Genomic DNA, 27,610 nt, shown 5'->3' on the forward strand with positions numbered 1-27,610 from the left:
CATTAGATGACCAATAAGTTCTGTGAAAGTTCATTTGCACCGGGTGAACACGGGAAGCTGGTAAAGTGTTTTAGTCATCACAGCTGTAGCGCGGTAGTAAAACTATCTGCGAGGGGCGATAATGTTTTGTGCTTTTCGCAGAGCTGTAAAGGAGTCTCTCCGAATGTCCTGAAGGTTTTTTTTTTAGTTTCTGCCCGGTCCCTTCATGCTAGAGTCCTCGAGAGACTGGTGTGCGGCGCCTGCGCTAAGATTACAGGCCGAAGGATCGCAGTAACCGGGTGGTCCGGCTGTACCGGGAGGTCCAGGAACGCCCGACTGACCAGGGGAACCAGGTAGACCCCTTTCTCCATCACGCCCGTCCTGACCGTATCCCGGTTTTCCAGGTTCACCTGCAACACAGAAACAGGTCTGTCATCTTCATTTACCAATAAAACTCTTAATTTAGATTCAAAAAGTCAAAGCGTGGTAAAGTTAATCTCATTTGCATTTCCGCATATTCAGAATACACCAACCTGAGTGGGAATTAGAGAAGTCAAATAGACCATATTTTGGTGTTTTTACATTACATATTAACTACCCTGTCTGTCCACCTGCAAAAGTCTTCACCAGTATATGGTAGACTTTGTATGTTTTGGGTGATCTACTTCTTTTGCATCATTTTAAAATATCTTAAAGTAGGCTACTGAATGAAATGCATGAAAATGAAAAAACCTGACATCAGCACATGGCACCACAGCCGATCTGTCCGTTTCAATTAGTCTACTAGGTAATGACTGCATAAGAAATCCTATTTAAACAGACAGCTTCATTGGACTGACAGTAAGTGTCAGTGACACACATGCAGCAACAACAGAAGGCTTCATATACCTCCAATTCATCGGACGTCTGACAGCTTCATTTAACACCAATTTAACTTTGCTTTCAAAAGTCTATTACCAGGATGGAGCTAAACATATCTCCAGGTTCATTTCAGAAATGAATTGAGTTGTTTCAGATTTAATTGGTTTGCAGACGGTATTCATCGAAACCTCTCGCATGTATGCATTAATACCGTGATTTTCTTTGACAAGAGGAAGTAGGATATGAGACGCAGTCGGAACTGACCTGGTAATCCAGGAGGTCCCGGCATGCCTTTGGGTCCCCGATGTGTAGGTCCCCTGTCCCCTCTGTCTCCCATCTCACCTGTAACATGCACACAAACACTATTCAATACTACTATAACAATAATACTCTCATGACCGTGCCTTTACATACAATACTCTAATCTAGATATAAAATATTCACTTGAAGTAGCTCTGAGGTTTTAAGTATTTTAATCATTTAATGTCACAATGTCGCATTTTCATGGTTCTCTGATGTTGGTTATGTTCACATCGCATACAAGTAAACAGATCAAATATTTATATAGATATACTGCAGTTGTTGAGAAACAGCATTTACTCTGAATCGAGGCGTTCTGATGCAATATAAAAACAAACAGCACATATATGTATTTGATCAAATCCCACTTTTTTGTTTTAATTCGATTCATTTTGCAGCCACATTTCATTTTAATTATTAGCTTTTCATCAATTCAGGGAGCCCTGTAGTTCATGCCATTATATGTTGTTCCAGGACCAACAAGCAATCCAAACTCACAGTCCCATTATAACTCACCTTTCGGCCCCTTGAAACCCAGAAGTCCCGGAGGCCCTTTGAGTCCCGGGAGTCCTCTTACACCAGCATGCCCTGGGAAGCCGCTGTCACCTGGGGGGCCGGGAGGGCCGGGGGGACCAGGTTTGCCTGGCAGTCCGACCGCACCGGACTCTGGTCTCCTCAGACTGGCAGCTAACTGGGCCAGCTGCCCTGAAATGGCAAAGACCAAATACACTAATGAGTGTGAATGGTCCCCTGCTATTAGCACAGCTCATTTTTATTTCATTTCTCCATTGATTTTGCAGTTGCACTCGCTAATTAGAGTCATCTAACACTGCACACTGACTGCATTGTGATTTGTCTATTGTGCTTCACAACTAATGTTAGGGCGCCTCCTTGAGGTTGATCCATCTTCCTGCTCTTTGTCTTCACATTATTCCTTCATTTACACTCTACTTAAAGGTGCAGTAAGCAATTTCAGAGAAACACTGTTGATATTTAAAATCAACCCAAACAAACACACCCCTCCCTTCATTGTTTCGCCCCCAAAATGAGCAAACATGCAATGCAAGAGTGGATGTCTCTTTATCATAGCTGAAGCAAAGCAAAATAATGCTTTGTGAAAAATAAAGCAAAGATTATCAACAAACAACAATGAAGACTAACAAATTAACATACTGTATAGTACACAAAGTATATACAAGCTAGAGTTTGTTGTTAGTAGCCAGCAGCACACAATCTCCAGACAAACAAGGACACTCAAAACATTACAACAACAAAACCAGTGATACTCATGTATGGAGCAGAAGCAACGGCCTCCGTTTTCAGGCTTTCCTGCACACTCTTTCTTCAAATCTCACTCTTGCTCACTCTCTCTCCTCCCCCATCATCAGTGTATATGCACAATATGGAAAAAACTTCACATCACGACTTTAAAGGTGCATTAAGCGATTTCTGAGACACACTGTAAAAATTGTCTCAGACCGAGCACCACTACACACTTTTAGCCAATCAGCAGTAGGGGGCGTATACACTCATGATGGGGGAGGAGAGAGAGTGAGCAAAAGGGGGATTTGAAGAAAGAGTGTAGAAAGAGAGATGGCTGAGAGACATTACAAAAAGAGAAAAGCTCAGAGGAATATGACTGGAAAAATAAGAGCTATGATCTGACAAGAGCTTTAGGACTTCAATAATACTAGAAAAGCTTTCCAGAGCTGGAGAGACCTGAAAACGGACACCACATGAGTAACATTGGTTTTGAGTGTCATTTCTGGAGCGGCGAATAACAAAGAACTCTTGCTTGTATATACACTCTTTTGTACCGTATGTTAATTTTTTGTTCTTCCTTGTTCGTTCATCATCTTTACTTTATTTTGCTTTGTTTCTACTGTATGATAAAAAGACATCCACTCTTGCATAGCGTGGTCGTGCATTTTGGGGGCGGAGCAATGAAGGGAGGGGTGTGTTTGTTTGTGTTGATTTAAAATTTCGGCAGTGTTCAACAAAAATTCTCAGAAATCACTTACTGCACCTTTATGTTGACTAAAAGATTGGACAAGTTCTGCAAACATTGCCAGAGAGAAGTCTTCACTAGGTTCAGGTCATACAGGTTATTATGTGAGTATAGGTGACCATAATGAATGGACATCCATGACATGCGGAGTTTGGCCAAATCGTTTACCACTGACTCCCTGTGCCAATGCATTGATGAAGTAAACAGTTGGATGTGCCAAAACTTTCTTCAGTTAAACAAAGACAAAACTGAAGTCATTGCGTTTGGAAACAAATATGAAGTTCTCAAGGTGAATGCATACCTTCACTCTAGGGGTCTAACAACTAAAAATCAAGTCAGGAATCTCGGTGTGTCTCTAGAGTCAGACCTTAGTTTCAGTAGTCATGTCAAAGCAATAACTAAATCAGCATACTATCATAAAATATTGCACGAATTAGATACTTTGTTTCCAGTCAAGACTTAGAGAAACTTGTGCATGCTTTCATCACCAGCAGGGTGGATTATTGTAATGGACTCCTCACTGGCCTTCCTAAAAAGACCATAAGACAGTTGCAGCTCATACAGAACGCAGAACCAGAAAATATGAACATATCACACCAGTCCTCAGGTCTCTACACTGGCTCCCAGTTACATTTAGGATTGATTTTAAAGTATTATTACTGGTTTATAAATCACTCAATGGCATAGGACCTCAATATATTGCAGATATGCTCACTGAATATAAACCTAACAGATCACTCCGATCATTAGGATCACATCAGCTAGAAATACCAAGGGTTCACTCTAAGCATGGAGAGTCTGCTTTTAGCTATTATGCCAGCCGCAGCTGGAACCAGCTTCCAGAGGAGATCAGATGTGCTCCTCAGTATTCAAATCCAGACTCAACACACATCTGTTTAGCTGTGCATTTACTCCTACATTTATTTTACTCCTTTTGATTCTAAACTGAACTCAAATGGCATTGAGAATTGGTTAAGAGAAATGAAACCAGGCTGATGACCTGGGTCTGTGGTGGAGTAATGAGTTTGATGTGTAATTAAACTCGAGGTTCTGTGGGGTGCGGACTGGGTCGATTCCATTCCCAGAGCTTCAGAACAAATCTTTTTTGGGGCGTGCGGACTGGTGGGGCAGTGAACCCGAGGTTACCCCTTGAGTCAGTCCTAGAGCTCCTCTTGTCCGATTTTAGGGGGAAATCGGGTCCATCGGAGACGTCCAATAGATTTCTTAGGTGCGCCGAAAGAATACCACAGACACAGTGTGATCACCAAAATTGGGAGTTGTGAAAAATATGATACACCGGTGTTATAGATGAGAAGTTTATCTATGTATCATCTTTTTACTCTTTTAATTCATTTTATAACTGTATCATATATCTCTTTTAATTCCTTTTATAACTGTTTTCCTTCCTTTTATTTTGGGATTATTTTAATTCCTTTCTGTGTAAAGCACTTTGAATTGCCAAAGTGTATGAAATGTGCTATATAAATAAACTTAACTGGATCTTCTAGACAAGGCAAGGCATGACATTTAGATTAAACATTGTGAGGTCATTTTTATAATAATACATACGCACAAATTAATTGTTCACAATAAGATCTATAACATGCATTTAGAAAATAGACAATTAATTTTTATTTCATTCTGACTTACTGTCTTTTTAACTCATGGTTAAAGAAATGATTCACAATAACAAAGCCGCTTTTAACCGTGGTTTATAAAAACTCTGTGAAATGCTGGAATGTTATGACCAGTTGTTTAACAACAAATAATCAATCATAAAGTGCTTTAGTGGTTACCTTATTAAGGCGAGACACTACAGGTGAATAGGGTAATTTTTTTAACTAGCAGATATCACCATGAAACTTTCCCAGTTGATTACCTACATTAAGATGAGAAAAAAATGTATTACAAGTTTTCTGTAATTTAATGTTTAAATATGCAAATTAGGCATTATCTACTTAAATATGTGCTAATTTACATATATTTCAAAAAATGAAATCTGAGTATTGGATAAAGCCAGGTTCAAAATTCTTTTTTCATTGTGTTCACATATTAGATGGGGAAAAAAATACAGAGGGATTTATGGATATCTACTTTTGTTATCCTATAAATCAGAATATACTGTCAATAGCCTTAAAAAAAAGATTTTTGCCCTGTTTTTTGGAATAAAATGTTATATAAATCGGGCTAGGAATAATATATTTACAAATCCCTCAGTAAATGTCTTCACAATATAACTAGGTACAAGACAGGAAAGTTTGGTGTATATGGGTGCTACCGAAGTGGAGATTTCGGACTTTGAGTATGAGAGAACAGTCATTTTGAGAAAACGGGCTTTAAAGATTTAGCATCAGCCAATGAGATTGCGCATTTGCGCCCTTTTACTTTCACGATTGGTTGCTGATAAAAAGGAAATGACCATATTTGGATCCGACAACATTGTACAATAGAGAGAGAGCTTTCTAAGGGTGTGTTTGATGACAGGGTGCAGATCGCGATAGCGGAGCAACGGATGATTTACAACGCCAACTTTTGATGAATTTATGAGAAATCTACAGACGCAAACAGACAAAGTGTAGTAAAATAGAGACCTAAATGTGTATTTCGGACTTTTTTTCACCACAAGTCTGAAAGAAGACATGTTTTTGAAGACAAATATCCCGAAATCTCAAAATTGACCAGTGAAAAAAACCCTATGTTTTTGCCTGCCGTGTCTCGCCTTAAATATTCATGTGCTTTGTACAATCTCAGAACTATTCATAAATTATTCTGAGACCATGTTTCTTTCAAAATGAATGTTTTTGCTAACACTGCTTTATCCTGAGTTAGTAATTAACACTGTGTAGTTTGTTTTACATATTTCACATTGTGCACATTGTGTGTTTCTGTCTTCTGCAGAACGGAAGATATTTTGAAGAACATGGCTTTCAGTGTTTGGTAAAAAAAAAAAAACACTGACATTTCTTTATGACATTTCTTAAATATTGTCTTTTGTAAAATGGGTTTGGAACAACATGAGGGGATTCATCATTTACTCACCCTCATGTTGTTTCAAACCTGTATGAGTTTCTTATGTTGAACACAAAAGAAGATATTTTGAAGAATGTAGTAACCAGACAGTTTACGACACCCATTGACTTCCATAGTAGGAAAACAAATACTCTGGAAGTCAATGGCTACAGTCAATGGTTTGATTACCAACATTCTTTAAAATATCTTCTTTTGTGTTTAACAGAAGGAAGAAACTCATCCAGGTTTGAAACAACTTGAGTTGTGAATATTTTTATTTTTATTTTTTAAGTGAACTATTCCTTTAAGAAGTAAAAAGCTACACACTCCATCAATTAGGGTTAGAAGAACTGTTCCCAAACATATAACATGCTATAAAAATAATAATAACAGCAATAATGATCCAATCATAGACTCTTATGTATTATTTGCCTGTTTAAAGCCAAACAGCAACTTTTGTTTTGGCCGGGCAGGGTATAATCAGTAAATAAATTGAACTTTTACCAATATAAATAACTGATAAGCGTTTTGAAGCACTGATTCGTAACAAAGACTCATAAAGGTTTTGGTGCTTCATTAGTTTTTTTTCCTTGCCTTCTTTTTTTTGCTTAATAGACGCATCTATCCCAGCCTGATCTCACGGCAATTCGTACGAATTTTACGAGGTGGCTAATTTGTACGAATTCATACGACCTCACTCGTACAAATTCGTACGATTTTTGCTAATTCGTACATATTTCACGAGTTACCAAATTCGAATGAATTCGTACGAATGACCTACCTCTGACCCCGCCCCTAAACCTACCCATCACGTGGGTTTAGACAAACCGTGCGAATTCGTACGAGTGAGGTGGTATGAATTAGTACGAATTAGCCACCTTTTAATCACTCGTACGAATTGGTCGTGAGATAGCGTTGTCTATCCCTAGTATAAAGCGAATTAATTAATGTCTGAGGCTGTTTATGGCTGGCTGTCTGCCCTTAACATTCTAGCACCGCATTCGTTTCACACTTTACACCTTCAGCACTGCAATTCAGGCTAAAATGTGTGCCTTCTGTGTGTCACTTTGGATAAAAGCTGAATGTGTCAGAGATATGGCTTGGTGAGTATCGCACCTCTGACTCTTTATTGCACACACTTTAAGTTGCTTTATGTTTTGGAAGTAAATAGACCCTAGACTAATTTTACTCTGTTATAGCTCTGCTATTGTTCTGTGAATAAGCAGATCATTTGCCAGCTTTCAAAATTCACTCAAAGCTGTGTTGCAGAAAGCCGTTAAAGCTCACGCCTTTCATTTGTCCTCATTCATCCCTTTGAACGGTGTTCTTTTACGTTTTCAATTTGCAATGGGAAATTGAGCACAAAGGAAGAGCATTGCTGCCGTTTTTATAACTTTCTTTTTTCACCGTGTGAAGAGATAAAAGGGCAGACCGATTTATTCCTGGTGTAAAGAATCCAATCCCGGGCCCTGAGCCATTGAGCAGAGGCTAGGGTACAGTGAATTTCTACTTTCAGTCGGAAAACGTCGTGAAAATGTATGCGGCACGATGCTTGACTGAGCTTTTTCAGGGAGGAAACCAAGCCTAAGGAGGGCAACTCATCACTATGAGGGAAAAGTGCAGATCAGCTGAAATGAAAATGAATTTTTCAGTGAAATGTGAATGAAAAAGTCATGAGGGAATCGTTGGCGTGCGCTCAAGAGGACTTAGAGAGAGGTAGAATTGATGGCTAACTCTCTGCGTAGATCATCAGAGTAGAATCTTTGAAACAAAACACAAATGCTTTTCATCCTACTCTTTCCTTCAGTTGTCATTAGTTGTGTTCTCCTACGAAGCTCTGACGGCAAAAGTGCATGCATAAAAGGAAATTCCGCTTATTTCCGAAAAGATGATAACTTTGGCTTCCAGACTTACCCTGCATAACGCGCATGCACACTTGTCTGATGTGTTGATCACTTGGTTCTTTACCCTGTGAACACAGGAAGAGTTGTTTGGAAGAAAATCACACAATCCTGTTACTGTATTCTGATCATTTCATCTCATTTCAGACCACTTATTAGCTCTACATTAGAAAATAACAAACGCAAACATTGGAATAGGAATTAAGTGTTCTTAAAAGCGGCAGAAGCTTTCAGATATCACAGTACGGTTTTTCTCAATATACCTTTTCAAACATAATGAGTGTGTACAACAAAACACTGAAACTGGGTTTTTCACACATTTTGGCCTTTGAATTTTCAGTTCTCCTGTCATTTATGATTACTGGACAAGGATGAACAATTATTAATTTGATAAAGATTGCACTCACAAAGAGCGATTTTCAGCCAATTATATATACTTTGACTGGAGCATAACAAAACCAAATTATAGTCACTATAGTCACAGGTTTTCAATCACCGTAGGTACCCTGTACATATCAAAATAATCTGATTGTGAAAAACACACACATTGAAGAAGCTGACAGAATGCCAATAAACCCATATAGAGTGCACATACCGTTCAAAAGTTTGGGGTTGGTGCGATTTATTTATTTATTTTTAATCAAGTGCTTTTATGCTCACCAAGGCTGCATTTATTTGATCAAAAATGCAGTATAAATAGTAATATTACGAAACTACGATTTAAAATATTTACGTCAAATATTAATGTTTTAAAATGTAATTAATTCCTGTGATGTCAAAGCTTAATTTTCAGCATCATTATTCAAGTCTTCAGTGACACATGATCCTTCAGAAATCATTCTAATATGATGATTTGATGCTCAAGACACGATTCTTATTATTATCAATGCTGAAACCAGTTGTGCTACTTAACATTTTTGTGAAATCTTTGACAATGTTTAAAAGAACAATTTATTTGAAACAGAAATCATATTATAAATGTATTTACTGTCACTTTTGATCAATGTAAGGCATCCTTGCTGAATTAAAGTTGTTGTTTTTTCAAACAACAACAACAAAAGAAAAATCCTTCTGACCACAAACTTTTGAATGGTAGTGTACATGCAAAGCGAAATCAGTATAATGGGCAAAATCGAGTTTTTACGGTAACACTTTACAATAAGGTTTCATTAGTTAACAAATATTAACAAATACAGAAACATATGTATTGCTCATGGTTAGTTAATGTAAGTTAATAGATTAACTAATGTCAACAATTGAAATCTAATTGTAAAGTGTTACCGTTTTAACATGTGTAACAAAAGGATAAAAACTACCAAGAATACCACATTAATAAAATGAGGTTAATAGGTAAAAGGCATAAATATATTTGTGTCCATTCTTTTTTTCCATCTATATACAGCATTGGCTTACGAAGCATAATCGTTGAGAGGTTGGAAACATACCGCTGGTCCCTGGGAGCCACGAGGTCCTGGAGCTCCTCTGTTCCCCTGCATGCCACGTGGTCCAGCACTACCAGGAGGTCCCTCAATGCCAGGCTGCCCACGGGCACCTTCTGGCCCTCTATTGCCCGGATCTCCCTGGTTACCAACCTGAATCACACCAGATATGCATGCACACATTAATAGATGTAATTATTTCAGTAAATCATTACAATGACTTAGTGTTTCAATGTGAGGCCTAGAGCTGAGATAAAGCCAAGGAAAACGCTTCAAGGATATATGAAGTCCTATCTGACAGCTGAATAGTCAAAAATAATCGTAAATAAGATGGTTGCACTTTATTTTACAGTACGTTAGTGTACTTACCTAAGAAAGTACTGGGTAATATAAGGTAACTACGGGGTTAAGGTTAGGTTTAGGGGTAGGTTCAGGGATAGTACCTAGTTATTACCCATTTATTGTAATACGTTTTATAGTAATTACAATACATTGGTAATAACTAGGTACTATCCCTGAACCTACCCCTCAGATATTTCATAATACTACGTATTATAGTAATTACTATAAAAGGGTAATAACTAGGTAATTACTATAATACGTAGTATGTACACGGGGAACATGACTGTAAAGTTAAGTGCTGCCAGTAAGAATACTGATCAAAAACTCACTTCGCCTTTAGCTCCAGGTTGGCCAGGATCACCCTAAGTACATAAACAGCAAGAGAATTAAAGTTCACCATCTCAGTGTACATTAGCATACTGCATTCATATTATTTTCAGCTCAGTATTTCAGAGCTACTCACAAGATCTCCCTTGTCTCCTGGCGTTCCCTCGGCACCTTGATCTCCCTGCAATAAAACACATCATCGTGAAGGAGAACATTTCTTAAAAGTCTATGAATAAGTCGTGTTATTGTAAAACTTCTAGAATGGATAAGTTTGGTTATAAAATGTGACTGGATGAGCTGTATTCATAGCCTACAGAAACCATATTACTTTGAGAGATTTGTTTTTGTGATTTTCTTTACTAGTAAATGGAATTATTTAATGGTTATTGCTGCCTTTAAATATTTCAAATGTAAGCTATATGATTTTTAGATGCATTGAACCATTTGATGCTGCCCATCACACTGACAATGTTCCTTAACCGTAACTTGTCATTTATTGCTTTATTAAATTCTGTGGATAAATAATGTTTAATACATATATTTTAAAAATAACAATAAAGCAAATATTTTTGGAATTCTTTTTACAAGAAAATACCATTTCAGTCTTTCTACTTCAAAATTGTTACTTGCCATTGTGCTAATTCGTGAAATTTACTAGCAGTTTCTGAGTTAAACCTTGTTTCCACACCGAAATTGTTTCAGTGTCGCCTTTCTTACATTGGTTTTCTTGGTTTTAAAGGCATCTGATGTGTTTGGTTTAGTTGGTGATAATAAGTGGTGATAATGTGAATTACCTGTTCTCCCTTTGGTCCAGCTTCACCTGCTTCACCCTGTGAAACATCACATTCAAAAATTCATTCCCATGAATATTTCACTCAAAGCATGTGTTTGAAGAGTTCATTATATTAACAGTAATTTAATAATGTACGCTCAGCATTTTACTTTTTCAATAAATCCTACATCTGTGTGAGGTGCTTACGTTCCCCCATCCCCCCCCCAAATGCATTAAAGAAATCATCGAGTCTAAAAGGGATGAATTAGATTTTCAAAAGCCTCATTGTACTTTCAAAGGCTTTTAAACTTTAAAACACCAGTGGGAGCTCATAATAACTGCAATGCCTTAAAGGCTGGAAAAAGTGAAACCGTCATTGTCTAATTGAATAGCTGTTTTTAAAGGGTTGTGGATAACTTTTTATAATAGTGACTGATTTAGCGAAACTCCAAGTACAATTTGCTGTTCCTTAATAAATAAAGAATTAAGGTTGATCACCTACGAATTGTGTAGTTTGAGCCTCAGGTTCACTGTCTGATAATCTGATGCATATTGCACACAGGAGATGAAAAAATCACTTAAAACTGCCTGACTGCAACACATTTTCCACAGGTGCACAGGTTTTTATCAGTTCATCAGGGAACAAAATCATAATGAAAAAGCAATTTAAAGAGATCATTTTGAGATTACAAAAAAAAATCTGTTGGATGTTCAGTGGAAATGTGGTAGGCAGAGAGCTCCTCACCCTATCTCCTTTTATTCCTGGCAAGCCCGACGGTCCGGGAATTCCAGGCAAGCCCAAGTCACCTTTCGGACCCTGAAACGACAATCAATGTACGGTAAAGATGGCATCCAGTCAGAGTCTGGCATTTACTGTGAAATTCTGGTTCATGTGTTTATTTCTCTCCTCTCTCGCAGCAGGATTTCCAAACAGATGGGAAAGGTTTAAAACCTTCGACAACAAAGAGAAAAGACTTCAGAATCATGTTGTGCATCCCCACAAAAACATACTCATGCATTTAAAGAAAAAAAAAGAGCAATCTGAGAGAAAATGCGAGACCAGGACACAATGGCAAATGCTGATAAATTTGCTCTGTGAATGTTTTTCCTTCACTGTTTTGGGTTGAACAGTTTTGGGAATTGAATGTCTGTATGACAGTTTAGCTAAATATATCCACAAGAGAGTTTCAGTACATTTTAATGTAATAAATTAATCAAACAATCAATAAATAAATAACATTTCCAAAATACTGTAGTACATAAAATGATGTCCGGCCTTGGAAAATTCACATTCTTCACCCTTTATTCAAATATTATTAAAAGTTAAAAAATTATATAGTTAATTGTTATATTTGTCATAACGCAATGAAACTTTTCGTCAGGCTGTCATACAAAGAAATCATAAACATGCAAAAAACAAGAGAGAACCAACAAAATATTAACAACTGATTACCGGTATGTTGTAGTTAATGCATGCTTTTTCTGGTGAGCTTTTTGTTTTTCTATTCATTTTCCTTTTTGGATATAGTAAAATAAAACCTTTAGCTATAGTTTGCTTCTTTTTGTCTTTTGCTGAATAATTTTGTCAGATAAATACCGTAAACCAAGTTAAGTTGTATTCTTCCCTCATAGCTTAACGCCAACCCGATCTCACGGCGATTCGTACGTATTTTACAAGGTGGCTAATTCCTATGACCTCAGTCGTACGAATTCGTACGATTTTTTGCTTAATCGTACATGTTTTACGAGTTGCCCAATTCGTATAAATCCGTACGGATGACCTACACCTGACGCTACCCCTAAACCTACCCATCACTGGGGTTTAGACAAATCGTACAAAGTCGTACGGATTTATACGAATTGGGCAACTCGTAAAACATGTATGATTAAGCAAAAATCGTACGAATTCGTACGACTGAGGTCATTCGTACAAATGACCTACACCTGACCCCACCCCTAAACCTACCCATCACTGGGGTTTAGACAAATCGTACAAAGTCGTACGACCTCACTCGCCACCTTTTACTTACTTGTACGAATTGGTAGTGAGATAGCGTTGGGTATGCAGGGAAGGAGACCAGAGGCTATTTTTTAATGGATGTCAATGGAGGAGAGGCTTCACTATATGCTGAATAATCCGCATTTGTGGGAAAACGGCTTGTCATTTGATGAATCGACAGCCCATCGGCTACTCTACAGCATGTTTGCTCTTAAACATTAGTTCTTTATTGATCTATTTTTAGTTTACACCAAAAAAATGCTATATACTATATTCTATTTAATGCTATTTATAAGAGAAGTCACCGACAATTGCGCAACAGGTAGGATTATTATTACATACTATTTAAAGAGTACTTTGTGCAAGTTGTTTACCATAACTCTGACACTTACATTACTTTTGGGCACTACTGTAAAAGATAAAGATAACATATAACCAGAAACAACTAAGTATTCAGGATAATTATATACATTAATAATATGTAGCTATAAATCTGAATATAGAATTGTAAATTTGAATATATAAATGTAAATCCTGAATATATGGCTGTAAATAGTGCATTTCAAAGTTTTTACATAATCAAATAATAATATTGTTGGAATAAAAATGTTGGAATTTAGTCACATAATACATTCATGTTTAAACATTGAGTGTTTGTGTGTGTAGATAAGTGTGCTCGTGGGAATGGCAGGGGAACAGAGAGCTCTTTGAGAGACACTGCTGTGGGACATTCTTTGGACTGTTTACTCTGTAGTGAGGAAACAGTGAGGTGAGGTCCCATTCAAAAGAGAAGCCGCTGACTCCATTCTCTTCTACAGGGCACAGCGTGATGTTTCCCTTCTTACCAGCAGCGTGTCTGCTTTTCACAACTATGAATATTTGCCTTGGTTTGACCCTCAAATTAGCATATTATAAAGTCACGAATTCCCCTAAAAGACTATCAGTGAAAAGTTTTTTGAATTCACCGGGCACCAAACCGTCTAAATAAGTAAAAGCAGTTGAGCTTAGAGGATGTCAAAACGACTTGCTTTTTCTTTGAACACTGGGATAATGGAATAATTTAAACGTGGTGCTGCCTATGACTTGTTTTGAACTTTGGGATTGCTGGCAGCTCATAGAAAAAATAATAAAAAATAATAAATGAGATCTCTTTAATGTTAGCAGTTCCACACTGCACAAAATCATTTTATTAATCAGTATGTATGTCTTATTTCCCAGTAACTAAATATCTAAACAACCCTAAAACAAGATGCATTTACTTGACAAGCAAAACCGAGAGTTTTTTGGAAAAATATTAATCTAATCAAATGTAGTATATTTTATGCTTAAATAAAATAAACAACAATTTTCCAATGGTGTAAATAAAACTATGAAAAAGTTAGATTTTAAAAAAAAAATCGCTTTGCAGTCAAAATTAACTTGTTTAGAATGTAACGTGTTTACTGGGGGGAAAAGGCAAATCATAATGATTAAAGTAGCCTACTACACTATGTAACTACATTATTTTGTTCAAAACTTACAAAATTTATATAATGACTCAGTAGGCCTACATCATGAACCGATATTCCAAAGCAATTTTTATTTTTCTTATCCTGGATTACTATGGTAAGCCTATGTTTACACTGGTCAAAAATGAACACTCACCCACGCCAAATGAGAATAAAAATCAGCGTTTGCAAGTATATGAAACGAGCGCCAGTTGGAGTTGGTAACATTTTTACGAATTCTATCTCAACAAATACTCATCATCACATACTTAAACAGAGAGAAGTAGCTCCGACTATAATGTTCTTCTGCAAGACGCATGTCGTTTTTTTATTAACCACTAGAGCGCCAAAAGTTACATAGTGCACCTTAAGATCAGTTATTTTTGCAGTGTAGACAGCAATTGGTTTAAATGGAGAACAAATCAAGACATCTGAAACCTCTGAAGTTTCCTGCTTAAAAAAAAAAATCAAAATCCCTATTAATCTCATTTATCTGCAATCTTCAATATGAACATATCTCTTTAAACTTTTCCAGGAGAAAATAATCTGAGCTATACATTAATTGTAAAGCTCTATATAGTTCTAAAAATCATTCTAAATATAAAAGAATAGCAGAGTCCACACCACAACTATATCGATAATGGCACAGAGAAAAAGTTTAGTTGGAATCGCTTTAAGAAATTAAAGAATCTTTAAAGAACCATCTTTCTTTAAAGAGCTCGAGCAGTTAAAGCGGCAGACGACAAAACTGCAGAGTGCTTAGAATAGACAGAAGCAATAGCATGCGTTGGTGTGGATGCTAATATAGTTTTCGTTATAGTCATTTGTATAGTTATTGTTCTTGGTGTGAATAGGCCTTTACTGTGTCAACATTTGTTTTAATTTGTGTCTCATTCTTATTTCTTTTTTTAGGAGAACCATCTGAGACGGGGTTCATACTTGAACGTTTGCTGAGCCATGAAAGAGCTAAATCTGAGCAACAAAGGTGACCTCAGGACAGCCATCTCTCTACTTGCTGGTTTTTACCGAGTAATTTGTATGATGAAAGTAAAGTATGGCAGATGCTTTTTTTGATATCACAACCATGTCATTATACAGATTATACACTTACTCTGGCTCCTGGTTTTCCCATTGGTCCAAGTGGCCCCTGCTCTCCCCTGTCTCCCTAAACACAAATACACTCTCATTATCTGCAAGATATACCTTAGTGAGAAAATATAGATACATCCAGCCTGTGCATTAGCCATTAGTCATGCTGCAATGGGTACTCACAGGCTGTCCAATAGGCCCGAGGGGTCCAAATTCTCCTTGTTCTCCACGCTCACCCTGAACAGAGACATTTATTGTCAGCTCATCTATTCCTAATGGCAGAGCTATTGGACGGTTTACTATCTGTTACTTACCTGTTTGCCTGCAGATCCCATAGTCCCAATGAGGCCTGGTTGTCCAGAATTACCCTGTAATCATTTATGTCATTTACTGTACATGACATAGTAGCTTAAGTGTGTAATTTCACCATGGCTGTAAATGGAATTGCAAAAATTATAAACCAATGTTTCTGTGTCAGGCCACTTAAATCAATCAACCAATCAACCAATCAACGGAGCAATGCTGAAAGAGCCACATTGTCACGCTATTGAGGCAAAATCAACTAGGGATGTTCAACATATTGGTATTATATGGGTTATTGGAGATAATATATATTTTATATATATATATATATATATATATATATATATATATATATATATATATATATATATATATATATATATATAAGCTCATATTAGATATTTAACTGTGCAAGCTAATTTTCCCAATTTTTACATTTTACCGTTATCATCATCAAAATTAACTAATCTTTGAAAACATAAGAAATTTAATACCATTTATTTTAATTTAATCTTTAGTGAATCTTAAAATGAATATCCAATTTTCATACTGTTGCGAGTAAATCTTGTGATTCATTTGTAGCACTTAAAATGACTGGTTTTAGTTTTTAGCGGTTTTGTCAGTTATATCAGTCATAACATGAACATTTAAGATCAATGCATCTGCATCAGCCAGAATTTGGCACAATTCCGAATCACAAATTATAACAAAATCAACCTAAAATGCCTTAAATGTGTCTCTGCATATTAAACTAAGATGAGAGAAAATATTTTAACATAAAAAAATAACACAAACCATAAGCTGCATGTAATAGCTGAAGTGAGACATATCTGTATTTCTGCTTCATTGACCAGATAAAAGCTTTTGTCAGTTCAGTGTGTTAAAAAAACGTGATGAATTTACATTGAACACGGACAAATTCAGCAACATCTCTCACCTTCTCTCCTCCTCCACCTTTTGGCCCTGGGCTTCCTGGTAAACCCTGCAGACATGGAAGAGAAAGTCACTAAATATCAAAAAAGCAGTTGCTTTAGAGCTACATCTCCTGGAGAAAGTATACTGAAATGCCTTCCCTTTGTTCTGTAAGATCAAAGTAAAACTCAAGAGGTATTCGAACCATCTCAAAATTAATGATGATGTGAATTAGTCATGAAGACCTGACATCATGCTGGATAAATTTCAGAAGGGTTTTATAATCTTGCCCTGCCATGAAATGGAGGCAGACACGACATGCACAAATTTGAAATTGAAATAAATAATTGACTTTTATCCTCTGCTATAGTGAGCTATGAACTGTATAGCTATAAAGAAGACAGGTTGAAAATGTTGTAAGAATTCAGCAATGCATATCTGAAAAGGGTTAAATAAAAGAGACTTCTTGTGCTGCATTCTTGTATGAAAGCTAGGATACACTACCATTTAAGAGTTTGGTGTCTGTAAGATGTTTAATTTTTTTTTAAAGAAGTCTTTAATGCTAACCAAGACTGCATTTCTGTGATCAAAATACAGTAATATTGTGAAATATTATTTTAATTTAAGATAACTTTTCTATTTGAATACATTCTAAAATGTAATTCATTCCTGTGTTGGTAATTTTCAATTAACTGCTGATTTTCTACTCAAGAAACATTTTCTATTATTATCAGTTGTGCTCCCTAATGTTGTATGGAAACGGTGATACTTATTTCAGGATCCTTGAAATAGAAATTTAAAAAGAACAGCTATCATTTGATATATAATCTTTTTGTAATAATGTAAACATCTGGGGTCTCATTTATAAAACTGTGCGTATGATCCTTACTAAAAGTGTACGTGCGCCCGAAAGCCAAAAATGGCGTACGCTAAAAAATATTCAGACTTATAAAACCGTTCGTACACCAGAACCTGCGCAAAATTCACTTTATAAATCCCAGTCAGCGGAAGAATGTGCGCACATGCGTCTCCTCCCCGAAATAACCATATATGGAGCTTACAACGCCTAGTTTTACTATGCATATCCTCATCTGCATATCATTTGCATATGATTATTCATCCACGTGATACCATGTTTAACGATACAAGATATTAGGAAAATATGAAATACGGAAGTGCTGTCACATTAGGCTACATTAATAAAAATCATAAGCCTATCCTTGCCTTGTTTTTGAATAAATAAATCAAATAGTGTAAAATACATTTCAGAGAAAGTTTCTCAATCTCACTGGCCAAATAGTATTTTTAATTTATTATATTTTTAATGGAACCAGATAGATCTTGTGCATTATTTGCACAAAACTATTTTCTATAATCTGCTATTATCATGATAAGCAATTATGTATGTAAAACATTAAAACACAGAATGCCAGAGGAAAAGTGTTCAAAAGCATTGCATCCACAACACATTTTTCTATTTATTGAATATAAAAAAAGTTGTAACTTCTCAGTAATGATTTCATGTAGCCTAGTTTAAGAGTTTAACTCCATTAATGGGAATGGCATATTTAATCTAAATGTTTATATCAAAAGTAAAACATAGTTTAAATCATTATTTTATTTATTTAAAGAGTCGTTGTGAACATGCACTCTATTTATGATTATGACTCTTAATAAAGATTTACGGTTTTACTTCATCTGCCGTTAGATAGGCTATATATGCGTCAGTTTCACTAAATGGCCCAACGCGCTCGCTGGCGCGGACATTTAAGAAGGGATGGATATTTGCTTCAAGTGATAGGCTTGGTGAGTGAAATTATATTTGTATTATCTTTCTGTATATGTATCATTTTCTTTAGATTTTCTGTCTAAAAGTGACCAAAAAGACATTTAACTCCAGCTCACCTTCGGTGTCGCCAAACTGCTCCGTCTCCAAAACGTGCGTACGCACGGCTCAAAGTTTGCTTAAAGGTGCGCACATTCTCCCGTCAAGTTTGTTTTTTATAGATCACAACCTTTGCGTGGAAACTGGCGTACGTACGTTTCCAGCCCTGTTTTGTGCGTACGCACGCTTTATAAATGAGACCCCTGAACTGTTCTGTTTTAGTTTAGGCTTCCCTCTGTTTGCTCAGTTCCCGTTTGCCTGTTCATATTAGTCCCTTCCCTTGGTTACATGGTTATTCACTGATTATTAGATTCTGTTTAGTTTTGGTTTTTTCCTAGTATTTAAGCCCTGAGTTTCCCTAGTACATTTATCCATTATTGTCAATACGTGGGTCTCTCCTGAGTTATCTGTTTGAATGAATTAAAGACTGTTTTGTTGCTATTCCTTCATCTTCATTCATACAAGTAACGCGAGTTAAGTAATCAGATTACTTTTCTAAGTAACTAGTAAAGTAAGCATTACTTTTAAATTTACAACAAAGTTACTTGTTTAAATAAGCATGCACTTACTCATCTCACTTGCAGAAAAACAGATTCAGTATTCCTCAAAATTATTAAAAACAGTGAAATGCAAACCTTACGCGAACCTGGAAAAATTAAATATGTTAAATGACACAAATATACTTTACTAGCATATTGTGAACTTTCTTACCTCTGGCAAAATAAATATTGACATTCACAGTCATTATTGCAGTTCATATATTTAATCCATTTAATTTTTTTCTACATTCAAACTTACAGGGAGTCCTTGAAGGCCAACTTCCCCAGGGCTTCCAGCTTTTCCGACGGTGCCCTTTAAAAGAACCAAATCTCCATTATTACCACTATCACACTTTCTACATTGCCACTGTTGACTAATGAAAGACAAGGCTGTACCTTGGCACCTGGCATGCCAGGAATTCCCTCACGTCCATCCACTCCTGGCAAACCCTGGAAAAAGATGTAAAGTTTGGATGTATAGAATAGTCTTTAGGCAAATCATTTTGTCCACACTAAGTACCAAAAAAGTACCATATTGTCTCATGGTATTACCATCTGATACCATCACTGTACGATGGTACAACCAACATTTGAAATAAAAAAGTGAACGTTTATGTATATGTTAAACCACGTACACCATCTCCCTTTGACCCTGGAAGACCAGTGTTGCCTCTTAGCCCTTGAGATCCCTGCAGAAAGAGATTATTTCATTAAAATCATTATGTATTGCCCTTAGCGTGACAGAATATAGCCAAATAAGGCATGTTCCTGGACCAACATCATTTGGTTGTTTGAACGTTGTTCCAGGACTAACAAGGATCCTTGGCTATGACCTACTTATCATGTAAAACTTCTCAAAGGCTAATTTAATGATGGTTGTACACATACCTGTTCGCCTTTAGGGCCAGCTTCTCCCATTCCTCCTCTTTGGCCTCGATCCCCCTAGATAAAAAGGGACATACTTCTCAGATGTCTGCTAACATTGATTTGTTCATTTACACCCAAGGCTCGGGACATCAACTTCAAGTCATGCCCGTCTTCAAAGCTTTCAACTGTGAACGTGAGGTAAAACTTTCCATTTCATGATTGTTTACAGCTTTAGATTAGATTGGTTTCGTTTGAATAAGGTAGAGGAAGTTACAGAACTTACCGTAGCCCCTGAAACCCCCTGAGGGCCTGGGTCACCATCAACACCTCGAGGGCCCTGTAAAAAAATAACCATTTTATTTATTTTGTTCATTTATTTATATATTGTGCTTATGTTTTATTACATTTTTCTTCATTTTCAGCTCATTTAGGTTGCAGTGCTACAGTATACCATCTAATGCCACTATAATTGTAAAAAGAAAAATAGTCTCTAAACAGTAATCCCATGATATAAATATGAGTTTTATGGCTTTTACTTGATATTTTTCTTTCATGTAGATGAACAAAAATATGGATTTCTTTTCTTGTATGCTGAGGTGTACTGTACAAATTTGTCCCCGTCAAATGCTCTATCTATACAATGAGAATGTTCCTCCCCTGATAAAACCAAATAACCCAGAAATGGCTGTTTTTAACCCAGCATTTTTTAGAGTGTACCGTACTGACACATTTTCTCATGGTATTACCATCTGATACCATGAATATATAATATTCATTAGTACTAGTTTGCATTAGTAGTAGCACATTATGGCTTTACCACGCTGTGACAAACTAAAGGCAAATGGATATTTAAAAAAGAACAGGCAAAATATTTTATGCTTCAACTTCTTACCTCTATTGAAATCTTACCATTTCTCCTTTGGAGCCAATCATACCAGTGGCACCTCGAATTCCCTGCGGCCCCTGAGAGCATGTCATTGAAACAAAGCTTTAAGACACTAGATCAAGATACAGCCACTGGATTGATTTATTAATTAAGTGTAGATTGCTGAAATAAACAGGAAATGGACGTACAGTTGGGCCTTGAGCGCCGACCTCTCCAACTGCCCCCTGATCTCCCTCCTCTCCCTAAAAAGAGAAAGAAAGCTATTTTACAAACTGAGATCCTAAACAATTTCTAAAAAAAGAACGATAGATAGATAGATAGATAGATAGATAGATAGATAGACAGACAGACAGACAGACAGACAGACAGACAGACAGACAGACAGACAGACAGACAGACAGACAGACAGACAGACAGACAGACAGACAGACAGACAGACAGACAGACAGACAGACAGACAGACAGACAGACAGACAGACAGACAGACAGACAGACAGACAGACAGACAGACAGATAGATAGATAGATAGATAGATAGATAGATAGATAGATAGATAGATAGATAGATAGATAGATAGATAGATAGATGACAGACAGACAGATAGATATAGATAGATGACAGACAGACAGATATATAGATGGATAGATAGATAGATAGATAGATAGATAGATAGATAGATAGATAGATAGATAGATAGATAGATAGATAGATAGATAGATAGATAGATAGATAGATAGATAGATGACAGACAGACAGACAGATAGATAGATAGATAGATAGATAGATAGATAGATAGATAGATAGATAGATAGATAGATAGATAGATAGGTAGATAGGTAGATAGGTAGATAGATAGATAGATAGATAGATAGATAGATAGATAGATAGATAGATAGATAGATAGATAGATAGATAGACCGACAGACAGACAGACAGATAGATAGATAGATAGATAGATAGATAGATAGACAGACAGATAGATGACAGACAGATAGATAGATAGATAGATAGACAGACAGACAGACAGACAGACAGACAGACAGACAGATAGATAGATAGATAGATAGACAGACAGACAGACAGACAGATAGATAGATAGATAGATAGACAGACAGACAGACAGACAGACAGACAGACAGACAGACAGATAGATAGATAGATAGATAGACAGACAGACAGACAGACAGACAGACAGACAGACAGACAGATAGATAGATAGACAGACAGACAGACAGACAGACAGACAGACAGACAGACAGACAGATAGATAGATAGATAGATAGATAGATAGATAGATAGATAGATAGATAGATAGATAGATAGATAGATAGATAGATAGATAGATAGATAGACAGATAGATAGATAGACAGATAGATACCTCCAAAACAGCTCAAAATCATTCTTGCTGTTAATGTAATACTTAAAAATGAACTGCAAAGTTTTGATTGAGGTAAATGATGTGTAAATGTACTGATTCTGAGCCAAAAATCGTGAGACATATAGCAAGCAAGAGTGAATTAAATGTCACACACTAACTTATTCTTACAACACTCAAATCCCTCATTATTCTTCATGCGCCAGTGGAGTTTAATTCCTATACAGATCTTTAATAGACAGCATTTAAATACATCCTCCACGTTAATGCAGCCCGAGCGTCAGTCCTTAATTATAAATGAGGCTCTGTAATAATAATCTCCAAAATGTCACAGTGGGAGAAAATAAATTCTCAAACACGATGTTTTCTCATTACAACAGACCTATTGCTTAATTTATATTCAGATTCACTCTGGAGAACTTCACGACACATGCTGACCTCAAACACACACACACACACACACAACCCAGATGGTTCTGGTTCCTCCTTTGTCAGCATAATTGTATCTATACATTTTTGTAACTAATCTAAAGTTCTTGCCTTGTGTCCTTGTTTACCAGGCTCTCCGGATTCTCCTTTCCCCCCTTTATGACCCTAACAGTGGACAGGAGGACATACTTATTTCATAGTAAAAAGCATGGACATTTATTTTTCAAAAAAACTCAATTATATATTTATATTAATAATTGTAAATATGTATACATTTGTATTGTAAACTTCTACTATCTACAAGAAAACTCACCTTCATCCCAGGCAAACCAGGATGACCAGATGTACCTGCTGAGCAAGCGTTGGGGCACTTAACATAGGAAAAGATCATTTATAGTCAGATTATTCATGTCACTCACTCCAACTGTATCTAATAGTCAACTCGGAGAACTTTACACTAAAACATATTGCTTATCACAACATATCTCAGTGTTGAAAACTTGATTGATGGAGCAGATATCCTCTTACCAGTTCCATTGTTCCGCCCAGCATCCCTGCAGCACCCTGTAAACACCACGGATTCTCATTACAACAGTTCTCACACAATTTAAAAGAAATAAAGGGTGATTAGTTGATTAAGGAAGCCGTTATGTCACCCTGTTGTTTCATAATTATACTTGCTGCTCTACATTATGTTCCTAATTAGTCTATGAATACATATGTCTTTAGTTGTACACTGTAAAAAGAGAAAATTAACCGTTTTTATATTCAGGAACTATTTTTACAAAGATCATGACTCTCTCATAAGTCCCTTTGGATAAAAGCGTCTGCTAAATGTCAATTTGAAATGACTTTTGTTGGTGTAACATTGAAGTCAGTATCATTCATTACGAGTCAAGATTCATATTTTTCCCCAAGATGATTGTTGTTTTGACACAGTTTTGAGTTTAAAGGTCATTGCTGTTGTGTTAGTCTTGATAAATCACAGCAATACTCACACGGGGTCCGGTTGGTCCACGGGGCCCCTGTGGCCCTCTCACACCCATTGATCCCTGTTATACATAGAGAAACACATGAATTTTAATACACTGTAAAATAAAGTTGCTGGCTTAAATTTTTAAACGCAATCAACTTGGATGTTTTAAATCATTTCAACTTAAATGACATTAAACTGAGTTAAAAACAAATTGTTGAATATTGTATAACTAAAAATTGCTTAACTTGGTTAAAGCAACGTAAACACATGTTGTCAAAACGTATTGATCATATCATTTTTTTACAGTGTAACTGTATGGATACTCTTTAACCATACGCATTTATAAGATTGCTCACTTTTTGAATAAAATTACAAAATACTAAAACTAAGAAAAGTACTACAGCAACAGTTCACCATGAAATAAATACCTAAATAAAACCTGTTTGTTTTAGAGTTTTAAAGTTTTTTTTTTTTCTATAAAACAAACATCTCACGCCCTTGCCTGATATCATGAGAGGAACTATCCTGAACTACTGAACCAGCAGCTCCATGCCCTTAAAATGAACCCTGAGGTGGATTTTTCATGGACGGACTAAGATTTGAACTGCAATACCATAAATGAATAATATGTTTTGAAAGTTTAAACTTAGTTTATTTCTTACTTTTCAAAAGTTTTCACAAAATCTATTCATTCCTTGCAATGGCTCTAGTTGCCGTTGAGTGAATCTCATGAAACTGGTTTAGAACATGTAATATTTCATTTTAAAATCAGAAAGAAGTAGCATATCAAAAGAAAAGAAAAACACAGCTAAATTGGCTGCTCGCTTATATTAACCCAGAGACCGATCAGTGTATTCAAAACAAAATCCGCCATTTTATTTTTTAAACTACTTCATAAAAAAAATAAAAAAAGTTACTCACAGGGGGTCCAACTTTTCCCAGCTCGCCCGGAAGTCCTCCTGGTCCTGGTCGTCCCTGTACAAACCAGTATTACATTTAAACCTTAGAGAACCCCTCACTCCACCCACTGTTTTTTTTGGTTAGCATTTAAAACAAAAGCAACTTACAATTGGTCCATCAGGTCCAAAACCCTAAAAAGACAAAGAAGGTATACATTTTGCACTGAATTATGTATTTATATATTTTCCCCCATTTCTGACATATGTTTATTCAAAACCCATTTATATTTACTGAATATGATAAAAGTGAATTATAATCTTTCTTTTAAATAACTTGCTGCTGTCAGCTTTGAGGCAAGATATGTGTATACAGATCAGCTTTAAACATATTTACAACTATACGTATCTGTTCAATGGTGTTTGTATTGTACGCAGGGGCTTTGGATATGTTAAAAAATGACATAATCAGACTTACCGCCTCTCCTCTGGGTCCAGGTTTGCCAGGTTCTCCCTGTTCCACAACAACAATTGCACAGTCTCATTTTAGGCTGAACATAATTTAAAACACATACACACACACACACGTTGTGTTTTATGGGAACTTCCCATACATAATGCTTTTTATATAGTACCAACTATTCTATTCTATACACTAATCATATGCCTAAACCTACCCATCACAGAAAACCTTAGCATGCATGTTCAAAAACATGTACAGTATGATTTATAACCTGTTGTCCTCATGAGGACCAAAAAAAATGTCCCCACAAGGACAAGGATCTCGAATATTTCCATCTTTGAGGGGACATTTTGTCCCCATAATGTAGGGTTTACCAGGCTACACACACACACACACACACACACACACACAGTCTGGTTCGCTATCTTTGTAGGGACTCTCCATAGACGTAATGGTTTTTATATTGGTCCCCACAATGTAATATAAACCTGTACACACCCACCCACACACATACATAGGCCATGCATACATAAACACTGTTTTGTATTTACTACATGACTGCACAATTACTGTTCTGAAAATCACATAAAGCCAGAGAATCCTCCAAGGCCGAATGAAGTGCTGCGTTTGAACATCAGTGAGTTTAACAGGAACTGATGAATCTGACTGGCCCGCACAGATCACTGAGCACACAGACAAGATTAGGAACTAGTGGTCATGTGCAAATACTTATAATTCCCTCTGCAAGGCCAGTCGGTACACCGATTTGAGCTCTGGTCCCCACTGAGGCAGAACCCTGAGAAGCTCATTATCGCTCACCTTTTGTCCTGAAGGGCCATCGAGGCCTGGTTCTCCTAAAGGGCCAGTCAATCCCTGAGGAGCAACACAGAGAGGAAATGTTACATTATTACCCCTCACAAGAGTAATCGATGACGGACTTTAATTGAAAAGGGTGTTTTTAGGGGATGGTTTGTTGCATGAATGTTTTTTCACTTTGTAAGCGGAACTTAACAATAGCCACAGCATTTGATGCCTAAACAAAGACACCCGTCAGTCATTCAACACCTTCGAAAACCCTTCCGTCTCAGATCCGAGTGGGTGTTTTCTTGACCCCACACTTCCATTTTCACAGGGAATCCACTTTAATTAAGTCCAGGCTTCGGGTGTCCATGCTTAAACAAAAACCCTGTTGTCTTTTAGGGAGACTTCTTTCCTGTGGTCTTTGCTTCGGTCCGGCATGAGAAATTCCCTGCATTTTTGACCCATCTAAGAGTGCCGCCCACCATCGACTGAACTCTTTGACACTGAGGTTCGTTTTCCCATATAAGACTGTGTCAGTTTTAACATGTTATGGAGAGAATCCACACGATTTTAATGTGATTCCTTACATCGGCTCCAGGTAATCCAGGAAGTCCTGCAGAGCCAGGTTTTCCAGTATCTCCATCAGGACCCTTCGAGTACATATGACAGTGTGAGATACAACATAACTCCTAAATATAGCAGATAATAATATCAATGTTTGACACAGAAAGCTATATTTACAGTCGAACCCTCTTCACCGGCATCACCTCTCTCCCCCTGCAAGAAACACACACTTTTATCTCTTCCTTTATACATACTGTTTTGTTGATTAAATTGCTTTATATTTTAAATTATGCTGTTCACATTTTTAAAAATCGACTCACAGCAATGCCGTCTATTCCGGCCACACCGGGAGGACCAGGAGATCCGGCACCAGCCCTCTGTTCAAAAATAGTAAGTAAACTGTGCTGTCATATTCCTATGACATGTTTTTAGATGCATTATGCAATAGGAATAGTCTGTGAACAATATAGTGCAAATCAAGACTAAGAAAACAAAACAGTTTAAGTTTAGGCAAGCATTTCAAACACCTGCCATGCAACAGGTGTGCAGTTGTCTCTTACAACATATGCACTGTGTACAAATGCAATGCAGCCTGTAATATTTTACAGCATTTGTTATTCTATTTAAGAAAGCACACTTTCTCTCTTTCTTTCTCTTTACATGTTTGATGCGCTCACCTTAAACTCTGCTTCGGCTATCTGAAAGGAAAAGAACAAAGAAGGGTTGCATTTACCTGCGCCGTGCAGATGAGGGTTATCTCCAACAAAACCAGTAAAAAGGGCCCGCGCACACCTGTAGCGCGAGCCATGATTTCCCCAAAGACACAGAAGCCCCTGTTTTCTCAGATCAGTTGGGCTGACGGATCCCCTGACCAAGAAACCCAACTAAATCCCCTTTCAACTATCTGAACTCAAGGGAGACCATAACCACACCGTGCTCATGCATATTCATGAGGTGGTTTGTTATGGGTCTGTGATTGGAGGACAGCGGGACAGTGAGAGGAGGAGTCCGGCACACATTCGAATAGACGGCGGGACATTTTACTAGACTGTGACATTTGACCTCTGTTAACAAACACTAAATGCTCTTTTGGGAGACGGAAAGGGAATGCTGGAAAATAGTAGAGCTGTAACATCACATTCCGGTTGCTTTCGTTTCTCAGATGAAAATTGAGATGTTGGACAAGTCTCACCTGTCTGC

At 36.8% G+C, this 27,610-nt stretch overlaps 1 protein-coding gene across 1 annotated transcript; it reads right to left on the minus strand.

Moving 5' to 3' along the window:
* col9a1b (collagen, type IX, alpha 1b) lies at nucleotides 1-27,320 on the minus strand. The gene is made up of 32 exons (XM_056239972.1): nucleotides 27,144-27,320; nucleotides 26,731-26,787; nucleotides 26,588-26,623; nucleotides 26,434-26,496; nucleotides 25,865-25,918; nucleotides 25,061-25,096; nucleotides 24,754-24,777; nucleotides 24,608-24,661; nucleotides 23,709-23,762; nucleotides 23,239-23,274; nucleotides 23,024-23,080; nucleotides 22,822-22,875; nucleotides 21,094-21,147; nucleotides 20,929-20,982; nucleotides 20,303-20,356; nucleotides 20,041-20,094; nucleotides 19,788-19,841; nucleotides 19,549-19,602; nucleotides 19,412-19,465; nucleotides 16,754-16,798; nucleotides 15,828-15,881; nucleotides 15,697-15,750; nucleotides 15,536-15,589; nucleotides 11,684-11,755; nucleotides 10,961-10,996; nucleotides 10,303-10,347; nucleotides 10,169-10,201; nucleotides 9,504-9,650; nucleotides 8,072-8,126; nucleotides 1,657-1,845; nucleotides 1,105-1,182; nucleotides 1-389 (listed from the first exon to the last, which is right to left on the minus strand). Exons 1-32 carry the CDS (start codon nucleotides 27,216-27,218, stop codon nucleotides 184-186), a joined length of 2,046 nt encoding a protein of 681 aa, XP_056095947.1. The 5' UTR covers nucleotides 27,219-27,320; the 3' UTR covers nucleotides 1-183.
* Nucleotides 27,321-27,610: the final 290 nt, after the last annotated feature.

This window comes from Rhinichthys klamathensis, unplaced genomic scaffold, assembly GCF_029890125.1.
Source record: "Rhinichthys klamathensis goyatoka isolate OS25496 unplaced genomic scaffold, OSU_Roscu_1.1 h1tg000576l_1, whole genome shotgun sequence".
Classification (NCBI taxonomy): domain Eukaryota; kingdom Metazoa; phylum Chordata; class Actinopteri; order Cypriniformes; family Leuciscidae; genus Rhinichthys; species Rhinichthys klamathensis.